The 14131-nt window shown below is 47.6% G+C and overlaps 1 protein-coding gene across 4 annotated transcripts in view; it reads left to right on the forward strand.

The window, feature by feature from the left end:
- The window catches only part of JARID2 (jumonji and AT-rich interaction domain containing 2), a 230119-nt gene that overhangs the window by 99506 nt on the left and 116482 nt on the right, over positions 1-14131 (forward strand). For all 4 annotated transcript variants that reach the window (XM_070361166.1, XM_070361167.1, XM_070361169.1 and 1 more), the window contains one exon: positions 6833-6968. In XM_070361166.1, coding sequence (XP_070217267.1) covers positions 6833-6968 — 136 coding nt within the window. Of the gene's footprint in view, positions 1-6832; positions 6969-14131 lie in introns of those variants that run through there.

Consider the following 14131-nt stretch of genomic DNA (forward strand, 5'->3'; position numbering starts at 1 on the left):
TCTCTCGCCATGGAAGCAGAAGTGTTTCCTGTGGAACATGGTAGTGTGTGCACATGTCTCAGCCCTCCAATCCCCCCAAGCCAATTGACATTTGAAATGTTGGTGGGAGGTCCTGGACTTAAACGTAAAACTTATGTGTCTTGGATACTGGTTTTATTTTCTGTGGTGGTGATGTTAAAAATAATCTGCAGGGTAGTGAAGACCTTTGCTGGAAGGAACCTAGTCCCTGGTTGACCTTTGCCCCAGTTTCTACCAGTTATTCCGTCAACCGTATTAACAGTGCCCTTGGCTGCGATGATGAATTACTTGGTCACTCATAATGGATGAGGCTCTTAATTCAGTTTGCCCACAAGTAGTGGGAAGTTAACTCTCTTCCATGGGGACTGGTTTCATTTTTATATAGTTGTAATTGTTAGAAAATGTGTGTGTGTGTCTGTGTTTAAATTGATCAGAAATGGGCTTCCATAGAACCTGGCACCGGAAACCGACCAGGACTGACTGACTTGGAAACCCCTATTGCTTGCACTCCAGTGTTTGAGTGCTTGGAAGAGGGTTGGAAGACTCTGCCCCGGCCTGTGGCTGAGTGGACGACATGGCTTTTCTGTATCAACAACTTGATCAGTTTTGAGACAGTCAATTAGAAGAACTATTGGTGCAGTTAGAACATGTTAATTCAGTAGTCCAGGGTTTTGAAGCGAGGGCCATGGAGAGAAGAAAATTTGAATTGTTAACAAATTCATTTTATATTAAGGCCCTTTGGGGGCTTTATTGAAACTGACATTGATAAGAATTTACATCATCAGTGGAAGTTGGGGTAGGCACTCTAGTACATTTAAAATAGTCATGCATGCCCGTGTCCGCAGCCCCAGCCCTTCTCCATGAGGCTGAGTTTGTAGGAGACGTGGCAGTCTGCAACCCAACAGATCATGTATCTTCTTCATAAACCTGGCTAAGGAAGAAAGCATCTCATGTTCTTATATGTCTCCCTGTGTTGGTTTTGGTTTTTGACCTTAGAGGTTGGGAGAAAAATCGTAGAAAAATAATTCGCAACTGGGAGCCGTGAGTTTTGTCGGTTTGGGGCCTTCCTTTGGGTTTTGTGGCCCTGGGTGTTCTTTGGAAGGAATGATGCTGAAGCTGAAACTCCAGTATGTTGGCCACCTCATGTGAAGAGTTGACTCATTGGAAAAGACTCTGATGCTGGGAGGGATTGGGGGCAGGAGGAGAAGGGGACGACAGAGGATGAGATGGCTGGATGGCATCACCAACTCGATGGACTTAAGTCTGAGTGAACTCCAGGAGTTGGTGATGGACAGGGAGGCCTGGCGTGCTGCGATTCGTGGGGTTGCAAAGAGTCAGACACGACTGAGCGACTGAACTGAACTGAATGGGGGGGGGTACACCCGTTCACCCAACAAATAGTCCTTGGGAGGATATGGTTAACTGCAAGCTTAATGAGATCCTACTGGGTGATGTGGCTGCTGAAATGTATGCCAACTTTCAGATGATGCAGAGAAATAGAAATGATCTTATTGCATATGCTGGTCCTCTTCTGGGATATTATTCACATTTGTGTTTAATTCTGTGTCACCTTTAAAGGGAAGTCGTCCCAACTTGCGTAATCAGGGAATGAGAGCTTGAGAGATCATGTCACACTGATTCAAGGAACTAACCACTTCTCAGTGTCTTAACTTTTTTGTTGATTTCATTCTTGCTATTTGGTCACTTGTTTTTCGTTCAGTTAAAAGAAGTCAAAGGAAAGATTTTTCAGAGTATATTAATATAGACTTCTTATTTCTGACAGTAGAAATGGCAACAGTTAGATGGTTGTTAGAAGCATTCATCTAGGGTTTCACCTCATCTTCATCTTTGCTTGTTTTCCGACGGAAGGTAGAAAGTGACGTGAAATGGGCAGCGTGGGGCTCGTCTGTACAGCAGGGCTTCTGAAACTTTCACATGCACGGTCATCACCAGGGAGTCTTAAAATGAGCCGCGTTTCTGCAGGCTGCCGAGTGGTTGAGGCACTGGCGGTGGTCGGAGCACTGCTGGGTCTCCAGGCTGGGCTGTGGGCTTTGCAGAGCCTTCGGCGGTGCCGTCTGCCGCCCGGTGTGTGGTGTCTTCACGCGCTTACTTTCTGTGCCCCCTTTTCTTACATGTCTGTTACAAAGCTTGGAGCAGCTAGAGGTTATGCTGTCATTTTTCCTTTCATTGAAAAGATTATGACGAGATACATTCAACTTTAATGCCTGAGCCCTTGCCGTTTTAAAACTTTTTTCAAAGAATGGTAGATGTTTTGCAAATGAAAACAAAGCCCTGTCACTTGTACTTTCAAAGATCTTATTACTTAGTCTTCCATTTGCCAAAGAAAGTGATTTTTTGAAGTCAGTATCAAAGCAGATCTATGTGATGACTGCCCCCCTCCTCCATCTGCCAGCAGATCTAGTTTTTTTTTTTTTTTAATTTCAGTGTTTGCAGAGCATTTTGGGGGGGCTTGGAAGAAATCAGTAAGAGATCATGGGGTAGGAATGAGGACGGGTGGTGTGTCATCTGGGAGTTGATTCTTAAGATTTAGATGGTCTGTTAACCTAGAGGTTTTACCATGGAAACCCCAAATGACAGGAGCTGTTTTTAAATCATTAATGCTGCTCACCAGAACTGGCCACACACTCTGGGCAGCTGAATTTGCATCCGAGTGAGACTGCTGGACGCTGGATCAGTGGTGTGACTCCTCCTGTATCTGCCTTTATTAAGCTGACCAGTAAAGCAAACGGACCGGGGCTGGGCGTGGTGGAGGAAGCTTGCTTTCGTGGAGAAGGGCTTGCTCTCTGCTCTCAGCGCTGCAGTGCAGATCCCGGGCGATTCCCTCTGAGAAGCGGGAGAGCCTCTAGGCCCACGAAGGTCAACAGGGGATCGTGAGTATTTTGAACACTGAGGCACCATTGGCTTTTCAGTTGATTTGATGATAGTCATTTGGGTCTGAATAAGTGAATAGAGAGGTGGAAGGAGATAGAATGAGGGGCTCCTGGGAGACACAGAGGAGAAGGAGCCCACAGAGATGGGTGGCAGGGAGAGGAACAAAGAACTCAGAGGGCTGTTCTGTGAAGGAATCTGTGTAGCATTTAACTGAGGTGAAGGGACTGTGGGGCAGCGGATTTGGGCTCTGTAAGGCCACGTGGACTTGGAGATGGGCGCTGTCTTCACAGGGAGCTCGCTGGTGGCAGAGGGGTGGTGTGCGGGTGTTAGGTCGATGACAAGCTTACCACTGAGAATGCGAGGTGTTGCCCGGCCCTGTTGGAGTCGTCACTGTGGGGCCTTTTTACAGGGATAGTGTGTTTTCAGTCAAGGAAACTGGAGTGATTTCAGGCCCTTCACTTAACCCATCCTGGAAATTCGGCACCGACAGGCTGGGTGTGTGTGGGTAAGTTGGGAGGCAGGATGCTGAGGCGGTCCAGTTGTCAGCGTCCTGAGCTCGCCCAGTCACAGGTGCTGGGATAACACTGTGAGGAGCAGGAGAAATGACTCTATGGCTGGTTAAATAAGACAGCTACTGAAAAGGGGAAAAGAAAACGGAAGGGCTGGACTTAAAAGGTCCTGGAAGCTCTTGGGGCGGGGGTGGGATTTGCCTTTGGAGTTCTTGACTTCTAATGAGAGAGTTAGGCCTAGGCTATGTTCTAGAGCACTCAGTAGAACTTGGATTGGTCAGAACTATGAGAAGACAAGTGTTAGGCCCCTGAAGTACCTTCTTCTTCCCAGCTTCCCACGACACCCAGCTTGCAGGGCCCTATGTGCCTTGTGGCTGGCTGCTGGCCCACCTTGCCAGCCTCCCACTAGAGAGGGGTGTGCACTGAATGTGGGGGTTCATCTCGACTCTGCAGCTATGAACGGCAGTTTGATTTCTAATTTCTAAATCATTACTTAACCTGCTGAGCTTTTGGAAACAGAGCAGAGTCGACTTCTTACCTCTTAGGTTTGTGTCTTGCATCAACATTGAGGGAGGTGGCAAGTCTTGACCAGCACTCTAGATTATAAAAGAACTCGTGTGTGTGTGTGTCTTTTTTATTTTTAATGTCTAGAACTTGAAACCCTGTATTCTGAGTTGTAGGTTTCTTTCTCCTTTATTTATAAGTATCTTACTGGGCTTCCCTGGTGGCTCAGAAAGTAAAGAATCTGCCTGCAGTGCAGGAGACCCAGGTTTGATCCCTGGGTTGGGAAGATCCCTTGGAGAAGGGAATGGCACCCAAACTCCAGTATTCTTGCCTGGAGAATCCCATGGACAAAGGAGCCTGGCAGGCTTACAAGTCCATGGGGCTGTAGAAAGTTGGACACGACTGAACAACTAACACACTATCCAGGTAGGTGTCACAGAGCTGCTGCTGTTAATAAGTGAACGTTAAATGTGTCTTCCTTTGCAGAAGTTTTCCTCTCGAAAGGTCTGTCTGTTTTAATTAGACATCAGTCTTCAGGGTGTTTAATTCTCTTTTTGGAAGGCCTGAAGTCAGAATGAAGACTGTAGTCTGAAGAGGAAGCAGTAAATCGTCATAGGAATTTTACATTGAAAGCTATTTTTGGGGCTTTACAGTTCATAAACTGTGTGTATGTAGGACATAATCGTTTGTAATCATGGCCTGGTTTGTGGTGGAGACCTAATTGCTGAGGCTAGGAACCTGGGGTGGTGAAGACCATTCTGTCTGGCAGCCTTCACTGTGTCCTAGAAGGTGGACTTCAGCCCATGAGCAGGGACTCTTCCCAAGGCTGAGACTGTCACTCAGTTGAAACCAGTATGCTAGAGGCACGTTCACGCACACTCAGGGGACTTGTTTGCTGCCAAGAGTGAATTCATTGTGCTTTTCACCTCTTGTGTAGCTGAATCATTGGCCTTTTTGGCAGGTTGGTTCCTTGGGCTCTTCAAGTGGGGTCTGGTCGGAGCACTTGGTTTTCCTGGTTTTCAGCCATGTAGTTGGCCAGCCTCTGGTGACTTGCAGAGTGGTGGTTGAGAAGCTGCGTGCGCTCCTCCTGTCGTGTGGAGGCAGCGTCTGCTGGCCACTTGCAGTCTTCATGTGTGAACTTGAGCACCACCCTGGTCTGTAGATACCTTGGTGCTTTCAGGAGAGTCACTGGGGGGAGAGGGTGTGTCTTCTTTTCCTGGAGGTAATGGAAGTCTCAGCAGGTGTGAGGCACAAAGGGCACCCCAGGAAAGGTGGAAATCCTGGCTCTTTGCTCCCAGGCCTTCTCTTCCCCTTCTTAAAGAAGATGGAGAATCACTGTCATTCTAGGAAATCCTGGAAGATTAACAGGAGCACAGCTTCCGTTATGTGGGGCTTAGAGACTGTGCGGTTGGATTTCTAAGATGCAGTGTGTGTTTATGCAGAGTTTAGGAATTTACGAGCTGGAGAATATCTTGGATAATCTACCTCCCTTATCTCCGCGGGAGGAGGCTTTAGTGACCAGCAGTGGCAGGGAGTGAAAACCAGCTCTGTAGGGTGTGGCGTGCGGCAGCGCCAGCCCGACCCTGACATATTTGCCTCCTGTTTGAACAAAAGGAACCTGAAGAACCAGAACCCCGCGTTGCTGTTGTTCGGTTGCTCCGTCGTTTCTGACGCTTTGCAGCCCCACGGACTGCAGCATGCCAGGCTTCCCTGTCCGTCCCCATCTCCTGAAGTCACTGGGGTGTTAAGGTTTTACTTACTTGCTTAAGGCCCCAAGTACCCAGAAGCCCATAATCCTTCTATCTCTAAACTGAACTCTTAGAAAAATGAAGTCTTGAAGTAGGTGTGTGACTATAAGGACTACTCAAATTAGCAGATGTCCACAGGAGATCAGATGTCCACTGTAGGCAGATGTCCACAGGAGAGAACCTGTGAGGGTCTCAGGCTGTGGGAAGCAGCTCTTTAAACCTTGAGAGTCTTCTTGCTAGTTCCCTAAAAGAGTTAACTCAGTTGGCGCACCGTATCAGCCATCTCCAGCCACTCCGTCTTGACTGGGCCCCGGTCCTGCCCTCTCCCGCTAGTCTGCACTCTATCTTTGCTCTTGGAATTGCTGGAATGGTCCCTGGGTGGGCTGCTGGTTCTTGGTTCCCCCGTCCTCCCAGCCCGCCCCCCGTCTTGGTCACTGCTCTCAAGCGCTTACACTGGATCTGATAAAACAGACTGGGGCAGCACTCTTAAATGAGACCTTCAAGACCTGTTACTGTCTGTATTCTTCTTTGAAAAACCACCCCCTGCCACCCCATTTGCTATTCCACCAAGATCCATTGCCCTTTTTCTGCAGTGGTCTCTTTGCCTCTCACTTTTGTGTGTGTGTGTGTGTGTGTGTGTGTGTGTGTGTGTTTTATTCCCTTAAAAGGCCAGTGCAGATCCAGTTTCATTTCTTCTGACTGAATGGTAAATTCCCTGAAAGCAGCACCCACTCCCAACAGCAGCATTTCCCAAAGAGTGTGGCGCGTGTTTGTGAGGTGCCTGCGCTCTGGAATTGCTCACTTTAAAGAGCTCCAGTACAGTGATGCGTTACCCTTCCTGTTGTGGCTGCTGTAACGCTCTTTTCTAAACTTTGCCAAGATTATAAAACTTCAGTATTACCAGTTAATGACAGGGTTTGGGCACGGGGCGTGTGAAGGGAGATGCTCCTCCAGTCCCATTACAGCCTGAGGGGTGGCCCTCCAGGATGGACCAGCGCCCTCTCTCTACTGGATGTAGTTCTCACCTCCGGAACCGGGTCTCAGTCACGTAATACTTGCTTGGGATTTTTTTTTTTTTTTTTAAGTTTATTCTGAGTCTTGAACATTTGCTTGCTTTCTTTGAAGTAATGCTCCTCTCCCCGTTCTTCCTTCTTTCCCCAGGATGACAGTGATGGGATTCCGTGGTCAGAAGAAAGGGTGGTACGTAAAGTCCTTTATTTGTCTCTGAAGGAGTTCAAGAACGCCCAGAAGAGACAGCACGGGGAAGGCATTCCTGGGAGCCTGAAGGCCGTGAACGGTGAGTTGCCGGTTCTGCTGGGTTGGATGCCGTTCTGGGCCCGGCCTTGTTTCTGAAATGGATGTGCTTGCTCGCGGCGGCTTGTGCTTCTCAGGCTGGGCCCCTAACGGCAGTTACCCTGGTTGGGTTTATGGATTCATTTTTCTGCTCCTTTATATGCTGCATAACATAATTGGCAAGGTGCCTTCGTTAGTCTGTGCCCTGTAGACAAGACCAGGGCTGCGATCTGGTTTCTGCTGTTTGCTGGGCTGTGTGTAGAGCTGGATATACAGGTTTTTCTGGGAGCATCTGTCTTTCTATCCAAGCAGGAGAGCAGAAGCAGGCTTGGATGATCTTGCTGAAATGTGGCTGCTGTTTACAGAGGAAGCAGCGTGAATCTGTGTGCTTGCTGCCCGTCGCGCTGTTTCTCTGGCTCGGAGCCTCCCAAGGCCCGGGCCGGTGGCCTGCGTGGCGGCAGGCAGACAACACAGGCAGAGTTGCCGTGCATCCGGTGTTCCTCCTCCTGGGTGGTTATCAAGTGGATCCCTGAAGCCTGGAGGGAAACTTGCCCCTGTCTGAGTCTGATGTCTCTTTTTGACAGGGTTAGTGTGACTCAGATGGCATCAGCCAGTGAAGACCATTTCGGAACAAGCATTTGGTTACTGTTTATATTTTATCTCAAGGGTTGTGGCTGTGGTAGCAGCATTCCACAGCCTCTCTTGTTAATTTCTTAAACATGAGTGAATTGACCATGTTCTGCTTGTATTTGTTTGAAGTAAGGAGATGAGGAAGAGGAGAACCTATTATTCTTTTTGCGTCTTCGCTGTAATGGTGGAGTAGTAAAATCATGGCACATGGAACCTGGCAGCTTGCTAGGCTGCTGAGTGACAGGTTGACTTTAGGCCGTGGAGTTTTTTCCATCCTGCTTAGCTGTGAGGTGAGTTGTCTGGGAGCGTCTCGTTGGAACCAGTGCTTCCCAGACAAGACCTGTTGGCACTCTCTTTCCGTAAGGCGATGGCAGGGTTTCCTGAGGTGGCCTTCCTGAATGCCACCCACTTGTATTCTGTCACCGCTCCTGGTATTGTGTGACTGAAGGCCAAGCCAGGGTGATGGGAAAGGCCCTTTTTGAATCCTGCGTGTGTCGTAATCAAAACAATGTGAGCGCTCTGTTGCCACAGTGTACTGCTCAGACCCCTGTTTTGTCCTGGGTCTCCTCCAGTGGAGGAAGCCCACTCATTGCTTGACTTCTGGAATAGAGTAAATCCCCACATCATTTTAAAGAGCGCTTGTGGTCAGTCTTGCTGTCATTGTTTGACACTGAACACATACTGTTCTGTTCTAAGTTTTGAGGAGAGGGAGATTGGGGTAGCATTTTATTGGATCTGGGGTCGTGGTAGAGCAATGGCTACTGCGGTGTTGGATTTCACTGCTGGGACAAGGCGTGCCTCTCACCCTGCTATTCAGGAGTGGTGATGCTTTGGTGCTTTTGGAATTTTTTAATAAATAAAAATCAAACTAACTGGGAAAAAATCAGCTTTTAGTACAGAAAGGTAGCCAGGTGTCTGGGATGGACTAGTGGTGAAATTAGGGTAAAAGAACAAAAACTGCAATAAGGCATTCAGGAAGAGACTAGCCCTGCCAGCTAGTTGGCCAGTCGTAGCTCTTGTTTTCATCGGCGTAGTCAGGGCTTGACGACAGTGAGGAAGGAATTTTAAGAAAAGCTGGCCTATGCGTCTCTATTGGGAACATTGAAAATACTTTAATTCTGTTGCCTTTCACTCTGATAAAGACTGACTTATCTGTTTTCTTTCTTTTTCTTTTAAACGCTCAGACACCGAGGCTTCTGTCTCTCTGCTGTGAAGTTGCTGTGAGCGGCCCTTTTCTGGTTCGTGTTGCTGTGTGTGCAGGCCGTGTTCCAGGGCCACCTTTTTGCTGTTCCTCTTACTCTGTTTCGATAGCAGTTCTAAGTAAACACATTGTCCTGTTTTAGAACCTGTGTATGTTTCAAGAAGCCTTTTCTTTAAAGGCAGTTAGCATGTTAAACAAATGTGCTTTCTTATTTAGGGGCTGTTGGAAAGCATCAGCATCCCAGGTGGCGCTAGTTGTAAAGAACCTGCCTGCCAACGCAGGGGATATAAAAGACGCCGGTTCGATCCCTGGGTCGGGAAGATAACCTGGAGAAGGACACAGCAACCCACTCCACTATTCTTGCCTGGGAAATCCCATGGACAGAGGAGCCATAGGGTTGCAAAGAGTTGGACAGGACTGAAGTGACTTTGCATGCATGTGTGTACATAACAGAAAGCATGGAAACTAGACTTGTTACCATGGGAATCAGTCCTTCTGTGTAGGTCCCAGAGTCTCAGGGTGCTCTTCCTAAGGGGTGTGATTCAGAGAAAGCCGAAGTAGCAGGCAGCCTCCAAGACTCTCCGGGAGTAATAAGGATTGTAAGCAGTGTTATCTCTGAACGTGTGTACACGTGTGCTTCTGTGTCGCTCAGTAGTGTCCGAGTCTTTGCGACCCAAGGACTGTTACCTGTACCTGCCAGGCTCCTCTGTCCATGGGTCTCCAGGCAGGAGCACTGGGGTGGGCTGCCATGCCCTTGAGTGGGTGCTGTGTAATCAGCATTCGTGTGCAGTGCAGTGACCTTGTCTGGAGCTGGGCCTCACTGCGCCTCGCAGCAAGCGCTCTCTGGGATTCCTCATTGTGGGCGGGTGAAGTTGGGGGTCATGGTTGGGGGGAAGAGTGGTCTCAGTAGTCATGCTTTTTCATTTTTCTTTTAACTACTTTTTATTGTCTCCCATCTTCTCAAGATTCCCTTTCAAAAGCTGAAATAACTGCATTAGTTTAGTGTTAGCTGTGACAGAAGGTTATCTGGTGGTAGAGTTTGAAGCAATCTAGTCCGGAGCCCTCGCTGGGAAGTGTGATGGGAAACAGGATGGGACAGAGGGGACGGCAGGTACCTGCACCCCGTTTCAGGGGGGATAGTGGGGGGAGCTTCTGGTCCCCTGTGCTCCCTTTCTCGTGCTTCATGGCATGGGGGTCATGGGTAGTGGGGTCCACTTCTGAGACCCGTGGCATTTGTAAGGGCAAGAAGACGTTCTTGTTGGGGCTGTTTGAGAATTTTCTGTGGTCATGACTCACTGATGGCGCACGGTTCCTTATAATGCAGTAGCAGAATTGCAATTACAGCTCAAGCCACGTAACTTTGAACCCAGTACTGATTTTTGAACCCAGAATGGAAGAAAATGACACCTTATCCTTGCAACAGTGGTATGAGAAAGATGGTGTTTTGTTTTACCCCTGTATTTAAACAAAGATGTTTCAGAATTACTGGTCTTGCCAGAGTTTCCTGGGAAAATACAATTTTAAAACGATTAGAGTTCACAGAATGGGCTTGACATAATTTTTATCTAATTGGGAAACGAATTGACATCACTTCCGTGAAATCATGGGCATGCTAGGATGATAAACAAGCAGCCCCCTGCCTGGCCTCTCGTGTGAGGAACGTGGGGGCACTGTTGTCTGCTTAGAGGGTACACACGGCGGCTTGTCTGGGTGACTGAGCTCAGCTGTCCCACTTCGGCAGGTTTAGTAGAACAGTAAGCTGAGCAGACGTAAGACAGTAGTTCAGTTCAGTCGCTCAGTTGTGTCTGACTGTCTGCAACCCCATGGACTGCAGCACACCAGGCTTCTCTGTTCATCACCAACTCCCGAAGTTTACTCAAACTCATGTCCATCGAGTCAATGAATGATGCCATCCAACCATCTCATCCTCTGTCATCCCCTTCTCCTCTCACCCTCAGTCTTTCCCAGCATCAGGGTCTTTTCCAATGAGTCAGTTCTTCGCATCAGGTGGCCAAATTATTGGAGCTTTAGCATCAATCCTTCCAATGAATATTCAGGGCTGATTTCCTTTAGGATTGACTGGTTTGATCTCCTTGCCATCCAGGGGATTCTCAAGAGTCTTCTCCGACACCACAGTTCAGAAGCATCACTTCTATCTAAGATTTTATGTCATAAAATCTGTGTTTGCCATCAGTTTTGCTTTTGTAGTCTATAAAGTGACAAGGGATGAATTTTTTTTTTGGTCTTCCTGGAGGTGGTGCATGTGAGTCTGGGACAGCCCGGTGGGTTGTCTGTGTAGGAATTGCACCCGAGGTGACAGCTTGTTGGCTGTAGCCAGGCTGCTGGGGAGGCAGCACTCAGATTTCTGCTGGATGCGAGCCCTCTGTGTCCTCTGTGCTGGAGATGGTGCCACTTTTCCCGGCAGTCATAAATTGACAAAAGCTTCAGAGAGCCTGGCAGAGGCCTCGGCCACTCTTTGAGGGCCCTTGGCCCTCTGGGGCTGAAATTAGGGACATTTAAATAATAACATGCTACACACGTAATGAGTACACATAATTTACACAATCAGGGAGGGGAGCTATTACTTGTCTTTGAATTTCATGTACTTTCTATAAATTTCATCTGAAATCCAGCAAACCCTCTGGCCAGCTAAAGCATCTTGATTAGATTTAAGGGAAACTGGGTCTTTTTTCTTAGAAGCCGACAGTAGTTGTGATAGCCGGAACTTGTATTGCATTATTGCTCTTTGCCAGTTGTTTATTGTTTTAGCACTTTACCTGTATTTTGCTCATTTAATCTTCAGAACTCACCATTTTATAGAAGTAGAGGGAACTACGTTAGGGTGATCAGCAATTTGCTTCCCCGACTAGTTTGAGACAGAGCCAGGATTTAAACCCTGGCTTTCTGCATTGAGCTCCCCTGCTTATAATCACCACTGAAATAAATAGAAGTCATTTTGAGACCTCCTGTAAAGATAGGATTCCAAAAATATGAAATCGTAGGAGTACTTTTTTTCAAATAGCAGTTTCTTTCAAAGGAGATACTGTGAAGTCTTTCATGAGCAAGGCGAAGTCAGAAGAGGGGGCAGTTCAAGTATTTATTCACATGAGGGTGGTTCTGGGCTTTATTAGCACTCGTTATTGAATTGATAGTCAGTGGAAATTAAATAAAAAAACTGCATTCCTCCTGACTAGTCACCCTCCTACACGCAGATACATTCATTATTACTTTGTGTAATAATCTTCACCTAGGGATACAGATTTGTAACATTAATATCGTTGTTGAACCAGCCAACTGGCAGAGGGCTGCCAGGCATGTCGAGGATGTGGGGAGACAGGGGCGTTGGCCTTGCTCCCGACAGCCGCCCATTTGTAGCCGAGGACCAAAGGTAGAGGGGCAGATAGGGACCCGTCTATAGCCGCACCGCCCTTACGTCTTTTTTAAAAGAGTAGAGTTTTCATTAGACTCTCTTAAAAATCTGAGTTTACTGATGTCCATGGAATGAAACATGGGCACAGCTCCTGCAAATTCAGTTTACAGGATGAGATGAGAAAATGAGTTGAGTTAAAATCAAAGCCAGGGCACCTTGTCCGATGAATGAAAGTTTCTTGTTGGGCACATTTGAAATAAATGCCGTGGTTGCACGTCTACCTTCCCCTGTCCTGAAGCTCTCCTATCTTGCACTTCTCAAGATAGTCCCTGTTTCAACAGGAAAAACAATTTTTCCCTCCCTGGTGGTGGTGGTTTTTGTTGTTCAGTCACTAAATCATGTCTGGCTCTTGGTGACCCCACGGACTGCATCACGCTGGGCTTCCCTGTCCTTCACTGTCTCCTGGAGTTTGCCCATTCATGTTCAGGTTGATGTCCATCGAGTTGATGATTCCATCCATCTCATCCTCAGTCTTCCCCCTTCTCCTCCTGCCCTCAGTATTTGCCAGCACCAGGGTCTTTTCAAATGAGTCATTTCTTCGCATCAGGTGACCAAAGGGTTGGAGCCTTAGCTTCAGCATCAGTGCTTCCAATGAATATTCAGGGTTGATTTCCTTTATGATTGACTGGTTTGATCTCCTTTTTGTCAAGGGATTCTCAAGAGTCTTCTCCAGCACCACAGTTTGAAAGCATCAATTCTTCAGCACTCAGCTTTCTTTATGGTCCAACTCACATCCGTACATGACTACTGGAAAAACCACAGTTGGACTACACAGATCCTTCTGCTTTTCCAGATGAACTTCTGTGGGCAGCAGTGCTCTTGGGAAGTGAGTTAAACTTTCTCTTAACAGTCCAGTGTCTGAGACTTTTCTCACCTGGGTCCCCTGACGGCCCTCCTTGGAAACGAGAGCTGCTTGCGGTGAGGGCAGATAAACGTCTTGAAAACAGCCTACATTTATTCTTTGTTTAAAAACAAAGCTGCATCTGTCTTGGAAAATGGGACAGTTGAGAAGGCGTGATTTCTTTCTCGTAGGTGTTCTGTCGTCAGTTTGTTCGTGACTCTGAGTAATGCAGATGGGATATTTCTGGATAGCGCTCCCATCTGATCAACACTTGATAGGGTTCTTAGTATGTAGGAGGTATTGTAAGTAATAAAGTGGAACTGAAGTTGCTTATTTTGGAGGAGTCAGAATAGCTTATTTTATCTCATCTAAGATGTCATTGAGTGATGCATAATTATTTTATGAAAGGAAAAAATGCTTCTAGTTATAAGTGTAAGCCATCATAATTGTGAGGTGCTTTCTAACAGAAAAATGTCTGAGACTTGGTATCAGTGAAGCACAGCAAAATACAACAAAATGCTTTAAAAAATCAGAGGTGCATGTGACCAATTTGGTGTCAGGCTAGCAGGGAGGCAGGTGATGTAAAAGACCCAGTGTTGAGCTTCCGGGAAAAGCTTCCGTAAAGAAGTTGCATTCTGACAAACCTTGAAACCGAGGGCTGCAAGGGCTGCGGGGCGGGACAGGGTGGAGAGGACCGGCCAGGAAGAGTGATGTCAGTTCAGCAGGGCACGTGGCAGGTTGTAGTGGCTGGCCTGCTTGCCCTGCTCTGGCCCCAAGGCAGTGGCGAGCCTGCCTGGCTGCAGTTAGGGATGGTGAGAGCTGGAAGGGACTTCTGGAGGTATAGAGGTCAGCCGCCTCATTTTACAGAGGAGGAATTTTGAACCTTGCTGATGAGCTTAACTGGAAGGAATGAATGATGCCGAAGACTGATCGGAACCAGAAATCCATTTTAAATGATGGCGAGACACCAGGCTTCCCAGTCGGCAGGGCCGTGTGCGAGGATTTCACGGAGAGGGAAGGAGGGCAGTGCCTGTGGAGGCCGCTGCGTCCGCTCCTGTTTCCCGG

Source organism: Bos mutus, chromosome 23, assembly GCF_027580195.1.
Source record: "Bos mutus isolate GX-2022 chromosome 23, NWIPB_WYAK_1.1, whole genome shotgun sequence".
In the NCBI taxonomy this organism is placed as follows: Eukaryota; Metazoa; Chordata; class Mammalia; order Artiodactyla; family Bovidae; genus Bos; species Bos mutus.